This window comes from Salmo salar, chromosome ssa16, assembly GCF_905237065.1.
Source record: "Salmo salar chromosome ssa16, Ssal_v3.1, whole genome shotgun sequence".
NCBI classification, from domain to species: domain Eukaryota; kingdom Metazoa; phylum Chordata; class Actinopteri; order Salmoniformes; family Salmonidae; genus Salmo; species Salmo salar.
The window spans coordinates 57,971,886-57,993,893 of NC_059457.1; the positions used below are offsets into that span (position 1 = coordinate 57,971,886).

General features: G+C 45.5%; 1 protein-coding gene across 3 annotated transcripts in view; it reads right to left on the bottom strand.

The window, feature by feature from the left end:
- nme7 (NME/NM23 family member 7) overlaps nucleotides 1-22,008 on the bottom strand; it is a 102,128-nt gene that overhangs the window by 60,067 nt on the left and 20,053 nt on the right. For all 3 annotated transcript variants that reach the window (XM_045696635.1, XM_045696636.1, NM_001141095.1), the window contains 3 exons: nucleotides 15,880-15,930; nucleotides 14,856-15,063; nucleotides 13,755-13,860 (listed from right to left, as the gene is read on the bottom strand). In XM_045696635.1, coding sequence (XP_045552591.1) covers nucleotides 13,755-13,860; nucleotides 14,856-15,063; nucleotides 15,880-15,930 — 365 coding nt within the window. The remainder of the gene's footprint in view (nucleotides 1-13,754; nucleotides 13,861-14,855; nucleotides 15,064-15,879; nucleotides 15,931-22,008) is intronic.

Genomic DNA, 22,008 nt, shown 5'->3' on the forward strand with positions numbered 1-22,008 from the left:
CATAGGGAATAGGGTGCCGTTTGGGATGCAGGGTCTGAGTCCGGCCTTAGAGCCAAGGCGTGGTCTGTCTCCGCATGGTGTTCCAGTAATCATGTGGACTTTGTTCAAGGAGGGAGTGGGGCGAGGATAGGTTAAAGAGAAGTGTTGTATCTCTGGCAGGCTGCCTATCCAGTACAGTGGAACTGTAAGGTTCCCATTGTTCACGGCGTTATCTCCAACCTAAACAAGCCTCTGTGTCTCTCTTCACCATGTCTATGATTCTGCTACCTGAATAGAGGAAACTAGAAAAGCCACAAGAGACTAGAGGAAGGATTTTTTTTGTAACCTATTAGCTAATCCACTTGTTCAATTCCTGTGAGGAATATTACAGACACAGTGATAGAGTAATCCACCTTCCCCGATAGTGATCTCAGACTAGAACCCAGAGCTACTAATAACGACCTCATGAAAGGCTGCAGCTCTACTCTACTAATAACGACCTCATGAAAGGCTGCAGCTCTACTCTACTAATAACGACCTCATGAAAGGCTGCAGCTCTACTCTACTAATAACGACCTCATGAAAGGCTGCAGCTCTACTCTACTAATAACAACCTCATGAAAGGCTGCAGCTCTACTCTACTAACAACAACCTCATGAAAGGCTGCAGCTCTACTCTACTAACAACAACCTCATGAAAGGCTGCCCTGCTACTCTACTCTACTAACAACAACCTCATGAAAGGCTGCAGCTCTACTCTACTCTACTCTACTAATAACGACCTCATGAAAGGCTGCAGCTCTACTCTACTAATAACAACCTCATGAAAGGCTGCAGCTCTACTAATAACATCCTCATGAAAGGCTGCAGCTCTACTCTACTAATAACGACCTCATGAAAGGCTGCAGCTCTATTCTACTAATAACAACCTCATGAAAGGCTGCAGCTCTACTCTACTAATAACAACCTCATGAAAGGCTGCAGCTCTACTCTACTAATAACGACCTCATGAAAGGCTGCAGCTCTATTCTACTAATAACAACCTCATGAAAGGCTGCAGCTCTACTCTACTAATAACGACCTCATGAAAGGCTGCAGCTCTACTCTACTAATAACAACCTCATGAAAGGCTGCAGCTCTACTCTACTAACAACAACCTCATGAAAGGCTGCAGCTCTACTCTACTAATAACAACCTCATGAAAGGCTGCAGCTCTACTCTACTAACAACAACCTCATGAAAGGCTGCCCTGCTACTCTACTCTACTAACAACAACCTCATGAAAGGCTGCCCTGCTACTCTACTCTACTAACAACAACCTCATGAAAGGCTGCAGCTCTACTCTACTCTACTAATAACGACCTCATGAAAGGCTGCAGCTCTACTCTACTAATAACAACCTCATGAAAGGCTGCAGCTCTACTCTACTAATAACAACCTCATGAAAGGCTGCAGCTCTACTCTACTAACAACAACCTAATGAAAGGCTGCAGCTCTACTCTACTAACAACAACCTCATGAAAGGCTGCAGCTCTACTCTACTAATAACGACCTCATGAAAGGCTGCAGCTCTACTCTACTAATAACAATCTCATGAAAGGCTGCAGCTCTACTCTACTAACAACAACCTCATGAAAGGCTGCAGCTCTACTCTACTAACAACAACCTCATGAAAGGCTGCAGCTCTACTCTACTAATAACAACCTCATGAAAGGCTGCAGCTCTACTCTACTAATAAAAACCTCATGAAAGGCTGCAGCTCTACTCTACTCTACTAATAACAACCTCATGAAAGGCTGCAGCTCTACTCTACTCTACTAACAACAACCTCATGAAAGGCTGCAGCTCTACTCTACTCTACTAATAACGACCTCATGAAAGGCTGCAGCTCTACTCTACTAACAACAACCTCATGAAAGGCTGCAGCTCTACTCTACTAACAACAACCTCATGAAAGGCTGCAGCTCTACTCTACTCTACTAATAACAACCTCATGAAAGGCTGCAGCTCTACTCTACTAACAACAACCTCATGAAAGGCTGCAGCTCTACTCTACTCTACTAACAACAACCTCATGAAAGGCTGCAGCTCTACTCTACTAATAACAACCTCATGAAAGGCTGCAGCTCTACTCTACTAATAAAAACCTCATGAAAGGCTGCAGCTCTACTCTACTCTACTAATAACAACCTCATGAAAGGCTGCAGCTCTACTCTACTAATAACAACCTCATGAAAGGCTGCAGCTCTACTCTACTCTACTCTACTAACAACAACCTCATGAAAGCCTGCAGCTCTACTCTACTAATAACAACCTCATGAAAGGCTGCAGCTCTACTCTACTAATAACAACCTCATGAAAGCCTGCAGCTCTACTCTACTAATAACAACCTCATGAAAGGCTGCCCTGCAGCTCTACTCTACTAACAACAACCTCATGAAAGGCTGCAGCTCTACTCTACTAACAACAACCTCATGAAAGGCTGCAGCTCTACTCTACTAACAACAACCTCATGAAAGGCTGCAGCTCTACTCTACTAACAACAACCTAATGAAAGGCTGCAGCTCTACTCTACTAACAACAACCTCATGAAAGGCTGCAGCTCTACTCTACTAACAACAACCTCATGAAAGGCTGCAGCTCTACTCTACTAATAACAACCTCATGAAAGGCTGCAGCTCTACTCTACTAATAACATCCTCATGAAAGGCTGCAGCTCTACTCTACTAACAACAACCTCATGAAAGGCTGCAGCTCTACTCTACTAACAACAACCTCATGAAAGGCTGCAGCTCTACTCTACTAATAACATCCTCATGAAAGGCTGCAGCTCTACTCTACTAATAACAACCTCATGAAAGGCTGCAGCTCTACTCTACTAATAACAACCTCATGAAAGGCTGCAGCTCTACTCTACTAACAACGACCTCATGAAAGGCTGCAGCTCTACTCTACTAACAACAACCTCATGAAAGGCTGCTACTCTACTCTACTAACAACAACCTCATGAAAGGCTGCCCTGCTACTCTACTCTACTAATAACATCCTCATGAAAGGCTGCCCTGCTACTCTACTCTACTCTCCCGAGATGCACAGCGGTCTAAGGCACAGCATCTCAGTGCAAGCCCCGACAGTGCATCTCACTGCAGTACCTGGTTCGAATCCAAGCTGTATCACATCCGGCCGTGATTGAGAGTCTCATAGGGCGGTGCACAATTGGCCCAGCGTCGTCTGGTTTTGGCCAAGGTGGGCCGTCATTGAAGATAAGAATTTGTTCTTAACTGACTTGCCTAGTTAAATAAAGGTTAAATATATATGTATATATATATATATATATATATATATATATATTATTTTAAATACTCTGCTCTGCTCTGCTCTACTCTGCTCCGTTCTGCCCTACTCTGCTCCGTTCTGCCCTACTCTGCTTCGTTCTGCCCTACTCTGCTTCGTTCTGCCCTACTCTGCTCCGCTCTGCCCTACTCTGTCCCGTTCTGCCCTACTCTGCTCCGTTCTGCCCTACTCTGCTCCGTTCTGCCCTGCCCTACTCTGCTCTGCCCTACTCTGCTCTGCCCTACTCTGCTCTGCCCTACTCCGCTCCGCCCTACTCTGCTCCGTTCTGCCCTATTCTGCTCCGCCCTACTCTGCTTCGTTCTGCCCTACTCTGCTCCGTTCTGCCCTACTCTGCTCCGTTCTGCCCTACTCTGCTCCGTTCTGCCCTACTCTGCCCTGTTCTGCCCTGCTCTGTTCCGCTCTGCCCTGCTCTGCTCTGCCCTGCTCCGCTCTGCCCTGCTCCGCTCTGCCCTGCTCCGCTCTGCCCTGCTCCGCTCCGCCCTACTCTGCTCCGCTCTGTTCCGCCCTACTCTGCTCCGTTCCGCCCTACTCTGCTCCGTTCCGCCCTACTCTGCTCCGTTCCGCCTACTCTGCTCCGTTCCGCCTACTCTGCTCCGTTCCGCCTACTCTGCGCCGTTCTGCCCTACTCTGCGCCGTTCTGCCCTACTCTGCGCCGTTCTGCCCTACTCTGCGCCGTTCTGCCCTACTCTGCGCCGTTCTGCCCTACTCTGCTCCGTTCTGCCCTACTCTGCTTCGTTCTGCCCTACTCTGCTCCGTTCTGCCCTACTCTGCTCCGTTCTGCCCTACTCTGCTCCGTTCTGCCCTACTCTGCTCCGTTCTGCCCTACTCTGCCCTGTTCTGCCCTGCTCTGTTCCGCTCTGCCCTGCTCCGCTCTGCCCTGCTCCGCTCTGCCCTGCTCCGCTCTGCCCTGCTCCGCTCCGCCCTACTCTGCTCCGCTCTGTTCCGCCCTACTCTGCTCCGTTCCGCCCTACTCTGCTCCGTTCCGCCTACTCTGCTCCGTTCCGCCTACTCTGCTCCGTTCCGCCTACTCTGCTCCGTTCTGCCCTACTCTGCTCCGTTCTGCCCTACTCTGCGCCGTTCTGCCCTACTCTGCGCCGTTCTGCCCTACTCTGCGCCGTTCTGCCCTACTCTGCTCCGTTCTGCCCTACTCTACTCCGTTCTACTCTGTTCTGCCCTACTCTGCTCCGCTCTGCCCTACTCTGCTCCGCTCTGCCCTACTCTGCTCCGCTCTGCCCTGCTCTGCTCCGCCCTGCCCTGCTCTGCTCCGCTCTGTTCTGCCCTGCTCTGCTCCGCTCTGTTCTGCCCTGCTCTGCTCCGCTCTGTTCTGCCCTGCTCTGCTCCGCTCTGTTCTGCCCTGCTCTGCTCCGCTCTGTTCTGCCCTGCTCTGCTCCGCTCTGTTCTGCCCTACTCTGCTCCGCTCTGTTCTGCCCTGCTCCGCCCCGTTCTGCCCTACTCTGCTCGCTCCGTTCTGCCCTACTCTGCTCGCTCCGTTCTGCCCTACTCTGCTCGCTCCGTTCTGCCCTACCCTACTCTGCTCGCTCCGTTCTGCCCTACCCTACTCTGCTCGCTCCGTTCTGCCCTACCCTACTCTGCTCTGTTCTGCCCTACCCTACTCTACTCAGTTCTGCCCTACCCTACTCTACTCTGTTCTGCCCTACTCTGCTCCGTTCTGCCCTACTCTGCTCCGTTCTGCCCTACTCTGCTCCGTTCTGCCCTACTCTGCTCCGTTCTGCCCTACTCTGCTCCGTTCTGCCCTACTCTGCGCCGTTCTGCCCTACTCTGCTCCGTTCTGCCCTACTCTACTCCGTTCTGCCCTACTCTACTCCGTTCTACTCTGTTCTGCCCTACTCTGCTCCGCTCTGCCCTACTCTGCTCCGCCCTGCCCTACTCTGCTCCGCCCTGCCCTACTCTGCTCCGCCCTGCCCTACTCTGCTCCGCCCTACTCTGCTCCGCCCTACTCTGCTCCGCCCTACTCTGCTCCGTTCTGCCCTACTCTGCTCCGTTCTGCCCTACTCTGCCCTACCCTACTCTGTTCAGCCCTACCCTGCTCCGTTCTGCCCTATTCTGCTCCGCTCTGTTCTGCCCTACTCTGCTCCGCTCTGTTCTGCCCTACTCTGCTCCGCTCTGTTCTGCCCTACTCTGCTCCGCTCTGTTCTGCCCTACTCTGCTCCGCTCTGTTCTGCCCTGCTCTGTTCTGCCCTGCTCCGCTCTGTTCTGCCCTGCTCTGCTCCGCTCTGTTCTGCCCTGCTCCGCTCTGTTCTGCCCTACTCTGCTCCGCTCTGTTCTGCCCTACTCTGCTCCGCTCTGTTCTGCCCTGCTCCGCCCCGTTCTGCCCTGCTCCGCTCCGTTCTGCCCTGCTCTGCTCGCTCCGTTCTGCCCTACCCTACTCTGCTCGCTCCGTTCTGCCCTACCCTACTCTGCTCTGCTCTGTTCTGCCCTACCCTACTCTACTCCGTTCTGCCCTACTCTACTCTACTCCGTTCTGCCCTACTCTACTCTGTTCTGCCCTACCCTACTCTACTCTGTTCTGCCCTACCCTACTCTGCTCCGTTCTGCCCTACTCTGCTCCGTTCTGCCCTACTCTGCTCCGTTCTGCCCTACTCTGCTCCGTTCTGCCCTACCCTACTATGCTCTGTTCTGCCCTACCCTACTATGCTCTGTTCTGCCCTACCCTACTCTACTCCGTTCTACTCTGTTCTGCCCTACTGTGCTCCGTTCTGCCCTACTCTGCTCCGTTCTGCCCTACTCTGCTCTCTTCTGCCCTACTCTGCTCTCTTCTGCCCTACTCTGCTCTGCTCTACTCTACTCTGCTCCGTTCTGCCCTACTCTGCTCTCTTCTGCCCTACTCTGCTCTACTCTACTCCGTTCTGCCCTACTCTGCTCCGTTCTGCCCTACTCTGCTCCGTTCTGCCCTACTCTGCTCTGCTCTGCTCCGTTCTGCCCTACTCTGCTCTGCTCTGCTCCGTTCTGCTCACCCCGTGCGCTGCCAGTGCTTTGAACCAGCCAGAGCCAGATCAGTACTGGTTAGCTTCCTACAGGCATTACTATGTTTTTGGCAGGCAGGCTGTTACTTAGAAACAACCCTCGGCAGGGTTGTAAAACAACCTGACGCACCGGGTTTTCAGGGGAAATGGAAAAGAGAGCCTGTGACACTTTTGGACGTTAACAAGGAGACACGCCATCTTAACTCCTCCTCCACAGTTAGTGGATTGGTTGAACAGTGTAGAAAGAGAACCTCCCCCCTCCCCCTCCCACAACAGAAAGAAAGGAACGCTGGTACGGACTGCAACGTGTGGTTACAAACCGCAGGAATAATAGTACACAGCATGCCCAGTAATAGTATCACTATTTCCACTGTGAACAAAACATTCAAAATGTTTCAATATCTAGGCTGTAATAACAAGACCGTGGTTTGGTACCCGAACAATATAAGAACTTTCTGAAGACGGTTTAAAAACACCTCTGAAAAAGGAGTAAACATAGTTAACGTTTTAAAAACTGTTTAAAACACCACTGTACATACAATTATACTGACTCTATACACCCACATACTGCTGATACTCTGTTTATCTTATATCCTGTTGCCTTGTCACCTTCCCCCTATACATATCTACCTCCATCACTCCAGTATCCCTGTCCCCTTCCCCCTATACATATCTACCTCCATCACTCCAGTATCCCTGTCCCCTTCCCCCTATACATATCTACCTCCATCACTCCAGTATCCCTGTCCCCTTCCCCCTATACATATCTACCTCCATCACTCCAGTATCCCTGTCCCCTTCCCCCTGTACATATCTACCTCCATCACTCCAGTATCCCTGTCCCCTTCCCCCTATACATATCTACCTCCATCACTCCAGTATCCCTGTCCCCTTCCCCCTATACATATCTACCTCCATCACTCCAGTATCCCTGTCCCCTTCCCCCTATACATATCTACCTCCATCACTCCAGTATCCCTGTCCCCTTCCCCCTATACATATCTACCTCCATCACTCCATTATCCCTGTCTCCTTCCCCCTATACAGTGAGGGAAAAAAGTATTTGATCCCCTGTTGATTTTGTACGTTTGCCCACTGACAAAGAAAGGATCAGTCTATAATTTTAATGGTAGGTTTATTTCAACAGTGAAAAAATATCCAGAAAAACACATGTCAAAAATGTTATAAATTGATTTGCATTTTAATGAGGGAAATAAGTATTTGACCCCCTCTCAATCAGAAAGATTTCTGGCTCCCAGGTGTCTTTTATACAGGTAACGAGCTGAGATTAGGAGCACACTCTTAAAGGGAGTGCTCCTAATCTCAGTTTGTTACCTGTATAAAAGACACCTGTCCACAGAAGCAATCAATCAATTAGATTCCAAACTCTCCACCATGGCCAAGACCAAAGAGCTCTCCAAGGATGTCAGGACAAGATTGTAGACCTACACAAGGCTGGAATGGGCTACAAGACCATCGCCAAGCAGCTTGGTGAGAAGGTGACAACATTTGGTGCGATTATTCGCGATTCGCGATGATTCGAACTGACCCTGGAACTGTACATAGCTTCCTATATCGTATTCTATATATATATATCTATTCATCCTGTTTTTATTCTACTTCACTTTTTTTTTATTTTATATAAAATGTTTTATAGTATTACTAAAACACTTGATCACATGACTAACCTACAGCTCCTCTCTCTCATCCCTGTTATTAGTTGTTATTGGAGGCTCCGACTGCTGCTGTAAAACCAAAACAGTCACGCTCCACATCCCTCGACTGCTGAATCTAAAGAGGCTCTGATCCTCTGGGAATCAGCAGAGTCTGACTGACAGGGGTTTATTTTAGTACCTTGTTTGGTTTGATCCGTATTGGAATGTGGCATAGTCGACGGAGTGGGATTGTGCAGGTACAGTGTATAAAAAAAACAAAAAATAAACATTTTATTCCGGTGAAAACAACGGGTGTAGACTTAACCGTGAAATGCTTGTTCATGAGCACTTCCCAACCATGATGAGTTAAAAAAAAATATATATATATATATATATAATAATAAAAATAGTAACACAAGAGGTATAAAATACACAAGAATGAAGCTATAGACAGGAAGTACCAGATCAATGTGGAGCTATATACAGGGAGTACCAGATCAATGTGGAGCTATATACAGGAAGTACCAGATCAATGTGGAGCTATATACAGGAAGTACCAGATCAATGTGGACCTATAGACAGGAAGTACCAGATCAATGTGGACCTATATACAGGAAGTACCAGTACCAGATCAATATGGAGCTATATACAGGAAGTACCAGATCAATATGGAGCTATATACAGGAAGTACCAGATCAATGTGGAGCTATATACAGGGAGTACCAGATCAATATGGAGCTATATACAGGAAGTACCAGATCAATATGGAGCTATAGACAGGAAGTACCAGATCAATGTGGAGCTATATACAGGGAGTACCAGATCAATATGGAGCTATATACAGGAAGTACCAGATCAATATGGAGCTATATACAGGAAGTACCAGATCAATGTGGAGATATATACAGGAAGTACCAGATCAATGTGGAGAGGTATTTGAGGTAGATATGTCCATGAAGGCAGGGTAAAGTGACATCAGGATAGATAATAATAAGGTATTTGAGGTAGATATGTACATGAAGGCAGGGTAAAGTGACATCAGGATAGATAATAATAAGGTATTTGAGGTAGATATGTACATGAAGGCAGTGTAAAGTGACTAGACATCAGGATAGATAATAATAAGGTATTTGAGGTAGATATGTACATGAAGGCAGGGTAAAGTGACTAGGCATCAGGATAGATAATAATAAGGTATTTGAGGTAGATATGAACATGAAGGCAGGGTAAAGTGACTAGGCATCAGGATAGATAATAATAAGGTATTTGAGGTAGATGTATACATGAAGGCAGGGTAAAGTGACTAGCCATCAGGATAGATAATAATAAGGTATTTGAGGTAGATATGAACATGAAGGCAGGGTAAAGTGACTAGACATCAGGATAGATAATAATAAGGTATTTGAGGTAGATGTATCCATGAAGGCAGGGTAAAGTGACTAGCCATCAGGATAGCGTAAAAAGGATAGCGTAAAATAAAGAACAGAGTAAAAAGTGTTTGTGTTGTCGGTATGTGTGTGTGTGTGTGTTGTGTTGTGTTGTGTATGTGAATGTGTGTGTTTTGTGGAACTCAGTAGTGTGGGTGGCTGGAATCTTCGGCTATTTTCAGACCATCCTCTGACACCACCTGATATAGAAGTCCAGGATATGATGTACTGGTATATACCAAGCAGTGATGCAGCCAGTCGAGATGCTCTCGATGGTGCAGCTGTAAATCTTTTTCAGGATCTGAAGGCCCCATGCCAAATATTTTCATTCTCCTGAGGGGGAAGAGGCTGTGTTGTGTGTCTGTGTGTGTGGATTGTTTGTCATAGACAGAATCCGTGTGTGTGTGTGTGTGTGTGTGTGTGTGTGTGTGTGTGTGTGTGTGTGTGTGTGTGTGTGTGTGTGTTAAGACTATGTCAAACTGTGAGCTCAGTGGGGCCCTGGTGAAGCCTGTGGCCTGAGTGACTCACCCAGAAGTACTGTACAGTCGTGGCCAAAAGTTTTGAGAATGACACAAATATTAATTTTCACAAAGTCTGCTGCCTCAGTTTGTATGATGGCAATTTGCATATACTCCAGAATGTTATGAAGAATGATCAGATGAATTGCAATTAATTGCAAAGTCCCTCTTTGCCATGCAAATGAACTGAATCCCCCCCCAAAAAAACATTTCCACTGCATTTCAGCCCAGCCACAAAAAGGACCAGCTGACACCATGTCAGTGATTCTCTCGTTAACAAAGGTATGAGTGTTGACGAGGACAAGGCTGGAGATCACTCTGTCATGCTGATTGAGTTCGAATAACAGACTGAAAGCTTCAAAAGAAGGGTGGTGCTTGGAATCATTGTTCTTCCTCTGTCAACCATGGTTACCTGCAAGGAAACACGTTCCGTCATCAATGCTTTGCACAAAAAGGGCTTCACTGGCAAGGACATTGCTGCCAGCAAGATTGCATCTAAATCAGCCATTTATCGGATCATCAAGATCTCCTAAAATTGATTCAGCTGCGGGATCGGGGCACCACCAGAAGAGAGCTTGCTCAGGAATGGCAGCAGGCAGGTGTGAGTGCATCTGCACGCACAGTGAGGCGAAGACTTTTGGAGGATGGCCTGGTGTCAAGAAGGGCAGCAAAGAAGCCATTTCTCTCCAGGAAAAACATCAGGGACAGACTGATATTCTGCAAAAGGTACAGGGTTTGGACTGCTGAGGACTGAGGTAAAGTCATTTTCTCTGATGAATCCCCTTTCCGATTGTTTGGGGCATCTGGAAAAAAGCTTGTCCGGAGAAGACAAGGTGAGCGCTACCATCAGTCCTGTGTCATGCCAACAGTAAAGCATCCTGAGACCATTCATGTATCGGGTTGCTTCTCAGCCAAGGGAGTGGGCTCACTCACAATTTTGCCTAAGAACACAGCCATGAATAAAGAATGGTACCAACACATCCTCCGAGAGCAACTTCTCCCAACCATCCAGGAACAGTTTGGTGATGAACAATGTCTTTTCCAGCATGATGGAGCACCTTGCCATAAGGCAAAAGTGATAACTAAGTGGCTCGGGGAACAAAATATCGATATTTTGGGTCCATGGCCAGGACACTCCCCAGACCTTAATCCCATTGAGAACTTGTGGTCAATCCTCAAGAGGCAGGTGGAAAAACAAAAACCCACAAATTCTGACAAACTCCAAGTATTGATTATGCAAGAATAGGCTGCCATCAGTCAGGATGTGGCCCAGAAGTTAATTGACAGCATGCCAGGGCGGATTGCAGAGGTCTTGAAAAAGAAGGATCAACACTGCAAATATTGACTCAAATATTTGCATCAACTTCATGTAATTGTCAATAAAAGACACTTAGTAACATCTGACAAAAATATCTAAAGACACTGAAGCAGCAAACTTTGTGGAAATTAATATTTGTGTCATTCTCAAAACTTTTGGCCACGACTGTACATATGGGACATTACTGACAGCGCTCTTTAGAAACAACCAAAATCAGAGAGACACATCCGTAAACAGAGAGAGCAGAGCATTCCTCTCCAACAGAGAGAGCAGAGCATTCCTCTCCAACAGAGAGAGCAGAGCATTCCTCTCCAACAGAGAGAGCAGAGCATTCCTCTCCAACAGAGAGAGCAGAGCATTCCTCTCCAACAGAGAGAGCAGAGCATTCCTCTCCAACAGAGAGAGCACAGCATTCCTCTCCAACAGAGGAACAGAGCATTCCTCTCCAACAGAGGAACAGAGCATTCCTCTCCAACAGAGAGAGCAGAGCATTCCTCTCCAACAGAGAGAGCAGAGCATTCCTCTCCAACAGAGGAACAGAGCATTCCTCTCCAACAGAGAGAGCAGAGCATTCCTCTCCAACAGAGAGAGCAGAGCATTCCTCTCCAACAGAGAGAGCAGAGCATTCCTCTCCAACAGAGAGAGCAGAGCATTCCTCTCCAACAGAGAGAGCACAGCATTCCTCTCCAACAGAGGAACAGAGCATTCCTCTCCAACAGAGGAACAGAGCATTCCTCTCCAACAGAGAGAGCAGAGCATTCCTCTCCAACAGAGAGAGCAGAGCATTCCTCTCCAACAGAGAGAGCACAGCATTCCTCTCCAACAGAGAGAGCAGAGCATTCCTCTCCAACAGAGAGAGCAGAGCATTCCTCTCCAACAGAGAGAGCAGAGCATTCCTCTCCAACAGAGAGAGCACAGCATTCCTCTCCAACAGAGGAACAGAGCATTCCTCTCCAACAGAGGAACAGAGCATTCCTCTCCAACAGAGGAACAGAGCATTCCTCTCCAACAGAGAGAGCAGAGCATTCCTCTCCAACAGAGAGAGCAGAGCATTCCTCTCCAACAGAGGAACAGAGCATTCCTCTCCAACAGAGAGAGCAGAGCATTCCTCTCCAACAGAGAGAGCAGAGCATTCCTCTCCAACAGAGAGAGCAGAGCATTCCTCTCCAACAGAGAGAGCAGAGCATTCCTCTCCAACAGAGAGAGCAGAGCATTCCTCTCCAACAGAGAGAGCACAGCATTCCTCTCCAACAGAGGAACAGAGCATTCCTCTCCAACAGAGGAACAGAGCATTCCTCTCCAACAGAGAGAGCAGAGCATTCCTCTCCAACAGAGAGAGCAGAGCATTCCTCTCCAACAGAGAGAGCAGAGCATTCCTCTCCAACAGAGAGAGCAGAGCATTCCTCTCCAACAGAGAGAGCAGAGCATTCCTCTCCAACAGAGGAACAGAGCATTCCTCTCCAACAGAGGAACAGAGCATTCCTCTCCAACAGAGGAACAGAGCATTCCTCTCCAACAGAGAGAGCAGAGCATTCCTCTCCAACAGAGAGAGCAGAGCATTCCTCTCCAACAGAGAGAGCAGAGCATTCCTCTCCAACAGAGAGAGCAGAGCATTCCTCTCCAACAGAGGAACAGAGCATTCCTCTCCAACAGAGAGAGCAGAGCATTCCTCTCCAACAGAGAGAGCAGAGCATTCCTCTCCAACAGAGAGAGCAGAGCATTCCTCTCCAACAGAGAGAGCAGAGCATTCCTCTCCAACAGAAACGTCCAATCTGCTCAACGCCGTGAACAGTGAACCGTCTGCCAGTGTTGTTTAGGCTCTGAATTCAGACTCCTATACATCTAATCAGATACTCTAGTTCTCTCCTCAGTCAGTCCATAGCTTAGTCCAATGTCTCAGTACTCGGCACCAGTCCAGTCAGTCCAATGTCTCAGTACTCAACACCAGCCCAGTCAGTCCAACGTGTCAGTACTCAACACCAGACCAGAAGATTTTTTTATTTCACAGGTCAGTGTTCTATCCGTACGCTCTCTCCCTGCTCCAACAGGGATCAGGACAATGGGAAGGTTGGTTACAATGTGCGCTGGGGTTTGTGCGCGACGCAAACCCATCAAAGTATAACAGCAGCAGGGTAAGAAAGGAAGGGGGTTAGCAGTTATATAAGAACCAGGGTTTAATGGCAGGTAAGGATTTTACACCAGCAGCCTGGCCAAGTCACTTCTCTGGATAACAGGCTGTTGAGGAGTTAAACTAAGTTGGCAAAGTAATTGCAAATTGGCAACGTTATTGTAGGCTACATTCCTTCAGCCAAGTACTATTTTAGGCCTCTATCTGAATGGTTATTGACAGTGAGGTTTTTATATTTTAGGCACTCAAAGTACTACACAAAATAGCCATAACGCAAGTATAATTGAAGGGTATAGTATACAAGAAAACTTGTCATAGGGTTGAGAGAAAATGAATATGTACTTGTGAAGAGTAAGGCTAGGTTCCATATGAAACAAAGATGGCTAACTTACCTTCTGATATAGCGTGAGGTTTGATGACGCAACAGGCACAGTCTGTGCAATTGGCCGTGTTAGCGGGACCATGGCCCGCTGTGGATGGGAAGAAAAACTCCAGCTCCTAAACAGAAGAACAAAGCATTACTCACTACTGGTGTCCCCCAGGGCTATGTACTAGGTCCTCTCCTGTTCTCACTACAGGTGTCCCCCAGGGCTTGGTACTAGGTCCTCTTCTGTTCTCACTACAGGTGTCCCCCAGGGCTTGGTACTAGGTCCTCTTCTGTTCTCACTACTGGTGTCCCCCAGGGCTTGGTACTAGGTCCTCTCCTGTTCTCACTACTGGTGTCCCCCAGAGCTATGTACTAGGTCCTCTCCTGTTCTCACTACTGGTGTCCCCCAGGGCTTGGTACTAGGTCCTCTCCTGTTCTCACTACTGGTGTCCCTCAGGGCTTAGTACTAGGTCCTCTATAATGTCTCACTACTGGTGTCCCCCAGGACTCTGCACTAGGTCCTCTATAATGTCTCAGTACTGGTGTCCCCCAGGGCTCTGCACTAAGTCCTTTATAATGTCTCAGTACTGGTGTCCCCCCAGGGCTTGGTACTAGGTCCTCTATAATGTCTCAGTACTGGTGTCCCCCAGGGCTCTGCACTAGGTCCTCTATAATGTCTCAGTACTGGTGTCCCCCAGGGCTCTGCACTAGGTCCTCTATAATGTCTCAGTACTGGTGTCCCCCAGGACTCTGCACTAGGTCCTCTATAATGTCTCACTACTGGTGTCCCACAGGCCACTGTACTAGGTCCTCTATAATGTCTCAGTAGTGGTGTCCCCCAGGGCTCTGCACTAGGTCCTCTCTTGTTCTCACTACTGGTGTCCCCCAGGGCTCTGTACTAGGTCCTCTCTTGTTCTCACTACTGGTGTTCCCCAGGGCTCTGTACTAGGTCCTCTCTTGTTCTCACTACTGGTGTTCCCCAGGGCTCTGTACTAGGTCCTCTATAATGTCTCACTACTGATGTCCCCCAGGGCTCAGTACTAGGTCCTCTATAATGTCTCAGTAGTGGTGTCCCCCAGGGCTCAGTACTAGGCCTTCTCCTGTTCTCACTACTATAATGACTTACTCTTGCTGCTGAAGCCAGTGAATCAGACCCATGTCCAGCGTTTCTGGTGCCATCTGTGCCAAACTGAGCTCTGAGGCTTGGTGGGGCCTCTTTCCGTGCTACGCCCGAGTCAGTGGGGCCCAGAATCCTTCTCCACACGGACACTGCCTCGTCGCCCATTAGCTCCATGGCAACCACAGGGCCAGAGGTCATAAACTGCACCAGGTTGCTAAATAAATAAATAAATACATTGCATAAAAAAAGTCCAATAAAACACTGTCAGCTCTGGATGTGAGAGAGTAACACTTTCAGCAACATAACCTTTAATGGAATCTCCAATAAACTACTAATGAGATGGTGTGGAAGATGTTACTCAGACGGTGTGGAAGATGTTACTCAGACGGTGTGGAAGATGTTACTCAGACGGTGTGGAAGATGTTACTCAGACGGTGTGGAAGATGTTACTCAGACGGTGTGGAAGATGTTACTCAGACGGTGTGGAAGATGTTACTCAGACGGTGTGGAAGATGTTACTCAGACGGTGTGGAAGATGTTACTCAGACGGTGTGGAAGATGTTACTCAGACGGTGTGGAAGATGTAACTCAGACGGTGTGGAAGATGTAACTCAGACGGTGTGGAAGATGTAACTCAGACGGTGTGGAAGATGTAACTCAGACGGTGTGGAAGATGTTACTCAGACGGTGTGGAAGATGTTACTCAGACGGTGTGGAAGATGTAACTCAGACGGTGTGGAAGATGTAATTGAAGGTCACATTTTTTTTAAAGGTTAAGAATACACCACAGAAATGTTGAATTATTCAGATGAAATGTGTAGGTGAAACTACTTCTAAATTCTCTCGATTTAAAAGGTCATTTTCTGTTCAAATGTCAACCCCAATGCCAGCGCAATAAATGTCATAGAGACTGTTAATATCGGTGGTTACTGGTTAGTTGACCCTTGGAGCCTCCTTGAAAACAAGCCCCTGGTCGCTCTGCTCACACAGAGAGAAGACGAGGCTAATAATTTACACAGGAAGGACTCACTTGAAGAAAGACTTTGTCTGATGTTCGGTGTAAAAGTCTGCTGCCTGCTTCCTGTAAGAAACCCATAAACACACAGAGAGAGTTAATGAGTGATCAGATGAAGTCAGGCGATGACTCGATAGGGGCTCTGGTCTAAAGTAGTGCACTATTCCCTATGGGTTCTGGTCTAAAGTAGTGCACTATTCCCTATGGGCTCTGGTCTAAAGTAGTGCACTATTCCCTATGGGCTCTGGTCTAAAGTAGTGCACTATTCCCTATGGGCTCTGGTCTAAAGTAGTGCACTATTCCCTATGGGTTCTGGTCTAAAGTAGTGCACTATTCCCTATGGGCTCTGGTCTAAAGTAGTGCACTATTCCCTATGGGCTCTGGTCTAAAGTAGTGCACTATTCCCTATGGGCTCTGGTCTATAGTAGTCCACTATATAGGGGAATAGGGCTCTGGTCTATAGTAGTGCACTATATAGGGAATAGGGCTCTGGTCTAAAGTAGTGCACTATATAGGGAATAGGGCTCTGGTCTATAGTAGTGCACTATATAGGGAATAGGGCTCTGGTCTAAAGTAGTGCACTATATAGGGAATAGGGCTCTGGTCTATAGTAGTGCACTATATAGGGAATAGGGTTCTGGTCTAAAGTAGTGCACTATATAGGGAATAGGGCTCTGGTCTATAGTAGTGCACTATATAGGGGAATAGGGCTCTGGTCTATAGTAGTGCACTATATAGGGAATAGGGCTCTGGTCTAAAGTAGTGCACTATATAGGGGAATAGGGCTCTGGTCTAAAGTAGTGTACTATATAGGGAATAGGGCTCTGGTCTATAGTAGTGCACTATATAGGGAATAGGGCTCTGGTCTATAGTAGTCCACTATATAGGGAATAGGGCTCTGGTCTAAATTAGTGTACTATATAGGGAATAGGGCTCTGGTCTATAGTAGTGCACTATATAGGGAATAGGGTTCCATTTGGGACACAAACCCAACCACACCACCACCAGAGGACACAGGACACCCGGGGTTTCAACAAGTCACTGCCAAATCCTCTCCTTTCTCATTATATTACGGGTTTATTCTGCACACTCCGTCAAAGAAACTTTGAGAGACATTCTAGTTAATGTAGCTGTGTTATTGTAGCTGTGTTACATGGCGGGGCCATGTTTTTAACTCCGTCTCCAGGAGCTCGCTGCCTACCACAGATTAATAAAATGGTGACCTTGGGTTTTTTTTTTTTCCCCAGCTCTGTACCCTGTTCTCAAAACAAGCTACAAACTCAAATGTTCCAGGTGTACAAATGAGGGAATCCTTCTCTTTATTGTTTCGAAGAACAGTTTGAAATTCTGAAAAGCCAATCCTATAAACAAATTATTTAAAATATTTCAAGAAAATGTCAGAAAAAAAAAAAAGGGACAGATCAAAAATCATAATCTAAAATCTAGAATTCTGAAAATCACATATGAAATGCATCTGTAAAACCTTCCCTTGTCAGTCATTTCAAAATGAGAGGAAAGATAAATGAAATCAGCGGGTTTTTTTTCCATTTCAATTGAATGTTGGTAATATGATCCCCACCAACCCTCCACTCGGATGCCCCGAGCCAGCTGCAGTACTACAGATTCCTTTCACCGTAAAAAAATAATAAAAAAAACGAAAGAAAACAGCAAATTTCAATAGCAGCTACTTAAGCCACAATCCTCATTTATTCTCATTCTATTCTACAGTGATTTCATATTCTAAGCAGGAGAGGACAAGACATACTTTGGTCTTGTACAAACATACATCCAAGTCACTGAGGCGGTGTGAGCGAGTGTGTGTTGTGTGTGAGTGTGTTTTTTGTGTGTGTGTGTGTGTGTGTGTGTGTTGTGTGTGATTGTAAGGAGTGGTGCTGCCACCCTCTGATCTCATGTGATACAGTCTGCCTCCAGTCTCCGGCCCAATGACAAAACGCCCTCCTCTGTCCTTCAAATACCACATTGTCAAAGTGATCTGTTCTGAAATGGGATCAGGGCTGGAGGTTGATATCTCCTCAGATATCCTGGAAATATAAAAACGGTACAGTTTGCTCATTCAAAAAAGCATCACCTCACAGGTCAGTCCTTACAGTAGGTTTAGGAGGTATCCATATTTTCATACCGTTTCTGTAGCATACTGGGGTAATATGGGATTACCGGAAGTGCACACAAGGGGCACCATTTCCCCCCCACCCCCCCAAAAAAATATTTTGGCAAAATGGATCTTGATTGTCTCTGCTTTATTTTTTATTGTATTTATTTAACCTTTATTTAACCAGGCAAGTCAATTAAGAACAAATTCTTCTTTACAATGACGGCCTACCAAAAGGCAAAAGGCCTCCTGCGGGGATAGGGGACTGGGATTAAAAATAAATATATAGGACAAAACACACAACACAACAAGAGAGACAACAACACTACATAAAGAGAGAACTAAGACAACACTACATAGAGAAGCCACAACACTACATAAAGAGAGACCTAAGACAACACTACATAAAGAGAGACCTAAGAAAACACTACATAAAGAGAGACCTAAGACAACACTACATAAAGAGGGACCTAGGACAACACTACATAAAGAGGGACCTAAGACAACACTACATAAAGAGAGAACTAAGACAACACTACATAAAGAGAGAACTAAGACAACACTACATAAAGAGAGAACTAAGACAACACTACATAAAGAGGGACCTAGGACAACACTACATAAAGAGAGACCTAAGACAACACTACATAAAGAGAGAACTAAGACAACACTACATAAAGAGAGAACTAAGACAACACTACATAAAGAGAGAACTAAGACAACACTACATAAAGAGGGACCTAGGACAACACTACATAAAGAGAGACCTAAGACAACACTACATAAAGAGAGACCTAGGACAACACTACATAAAGAGAGACCTAAGACAACACTACATAAAGAGAGAACTAAGACAACACTACATAAAGAGGGACCTAGGACAACACTACATAAAGAGACACCACAACACTACATAAAGAGAGACCTAAGACAACACTACATAAAGAGAGAACTAAGACAACACTACATAAAGAGAGACCTAAGACAACACTACATAAAGAGAGACCTAGGACAACACTACATAAAGAGACACCACAACACTACATAAAGAGAGACCTAAGACAACACTACATAAAGAGAGAACTAAGACAACACTACATAAAGAGAGACCTAAGACAACACTACATAAAGAGAGACCTAGGACAACACTACATAAAGAGAGACCTAAGACAACACTACATAAAGAGAGAACTAAGACAACACTACATAAAGAGACACCACAACACTACATAAAGAGAGACCTAAGACAACACTACATAAAGAGAGAACTAAGACAACACTACATAAAGAGAGAACTAAGACAACACTACATAAAGAGAGACCTAAGACAACACTACATAAAAGGAGACCTAGGACAACACTACATAAAGAGAGACCTAAGACAACACTACATAAAGAGAGAACTAAGACAACACTACATAAAGAGGGACCTAGGACAACACTACATAGACACCACAACACTACATAAAGAGAGACCTAAGACAACACTACATAAAGAGAGAACTAAGACAACACTACATAAAGAGAGCCCTAAGACAACACGACATAAAGAGAGATGCCACAACACTACATAAAGAGAGAACTAAGACAACACTACATAAAGAGAGAACTAAGACAACACTACATAAAGAGAGAACTAAGACAACACTACATAAGAGAACTAAGAAAACACTACATAATGAGAGAACTAAGACAACACTACATAAAGAGAGAACTAAGACAACACTACATAGAGAAGCCACAACACTACATAAAGAGAGACGCCACAACACTACATAAAGAGGGACCTAAGACAACACTACATAAAGAGAGAACTAAGACAACACTACATAAAGAGAGACCTAAGACAACACTACATAGAGACCTAAGACAACACTACATAAAGAGAGAACTAAGACAACACTACATAAAGAGAGAACTAAGACAACACTACATAGAGACCTAAGAAAACACTACATAAAGAGGGACCTAAGACAACACTACATAGAGACCTAAGACAACACTACATAGAGGGACCTAGGACAACACTACATAAAGAGACACCACAACACTACATAAAGAGAGCCCTAAGACAACACGACATAAAGAGAGATGCCACAACACTACATAAAGAGAGAACTAAGACAACACTACATAAAGAGAGAACTAAGACAACACTACATAAAGAGAGAACTAAGACAACACTACATAAAGAGAGAACTAAGACAACACTACATAAAGAGAGAACTAAGACAACACTACATAAAGAGAACTAAGACAACACTACATAAAGAGAGAACTAAGACAACACTACATAAAGAGAGACCTAAGACAACACTACATAAAGAGGGACCTAGGACAACACTACATAAAGAGACACCACAACACTACATAAAGAGAGCCCTAAGACAACACGACATAAAGAGAGAACTAAGACAACACTACATAAAGAGAGAACTAAGACAACACTACATAAAGAGAGAACTAAGACAACACTACATAAAGAGAGAACTAAGACAACACTACATAAAGAGAGAACTAAGACAACACTACATAAAGAGAGAACTAAGACAACACTACATAAAGAGGGACCTAGGACAACACGACATAAAGAGGGACCTAGGACAACACGACATAAAGAGAGATGCCACAACACTACATAAAGAGAGAACTAAGACAACACTACATAAAGAGAGACCTAGGACAACACTACATAAAGAGAGACCTAAGACAACACTACATAAAGAGAGAACTAAGACAACACTACATAAAGAGAGAACTAAGACAACACTACATAAAGAGAGAACTAAGACAACACTACATAAAGAGAACTAAGACAACACTACATAAAGAGAGAACTAAGACAACACTACATAAAGAGAGACCTAAGACAACACTACATAAAGAGGGACCTAGGACAACACTACATAAAGAGAGAACTAAGACAACACTACATAAAGAGAGAACTAAGACAACACTACATAGAGAAGCCACAACACTACATAAAGAGAGACGCCACAACACTACATAAAGAGGGACCTAAGACAACACTACATAAAGAGAGAACTAAGACAACGCTACATAAAGAGAGACCTAGGACAACACTACATAAAGAGAGAACTAAGACAACACTACATAGAGAGGGACCTAAGACAACACTACATAAAGAGAAGACAACACTACATAGAGACCTAAGAAAACACTACATAAAGAGGGACCTAAGACAACACTACATAGAGAAGCCACAACACTACATAAAGAGGGACCTAAGACAACACTACATAGAGACCTATGACAACACTGCATAGAGGGACCTAGGACAACACTACATAAAGAGAGAACTAAGACAACACTACATAAAGAGAGCCCTAAGACAACACGACATAAAGAGAGATGCCACAACACTACATAAAGAGAGAACTAAGACAACACTACATAAAGAGAGAACTAAGACAACACTACATAAAGAGAGAACTAAGACAACACTACATAAAGAGAACTAAGACAACACTACATAAAGAGAGAACTAAGACAACACTACATAAAGAGAGACCTAAGACAACACTACATAAAGAGGGACCTAGGACAACACTACATAAAGAGACACCACAACACTACATAAAGAGAGCCCTAAGACAACACGACATAAAGAGAGAACTAAGACAACACTACATAAAGACAGAACTAAGACAACACTACATAAAGAGAGAACTAAGACAACACTACATAAAGAGAGAACTAAGACAACACTACATAAAGAGAGAACTAAGACAACACTACATAAAGAGAGAACTAAGACAACACTACATAAAGAGAGAACTAAGACAACACTACATAAAGAGAGAACTAAGACAACACTACATAAAGAGGGACCTAGGACAACACGACATAAAGAGGGACCTAGGACAACACGACATAAAGAGAGATGCCACAACACTACATAAAGAGAGAACTAAGACAACACTACATAAAGAGAGACCTAGGACAACACTACATAAAGAGAGACCTAAGACAACACTACATAAAGAGAGAACTAAGACAACACTACATAAAGA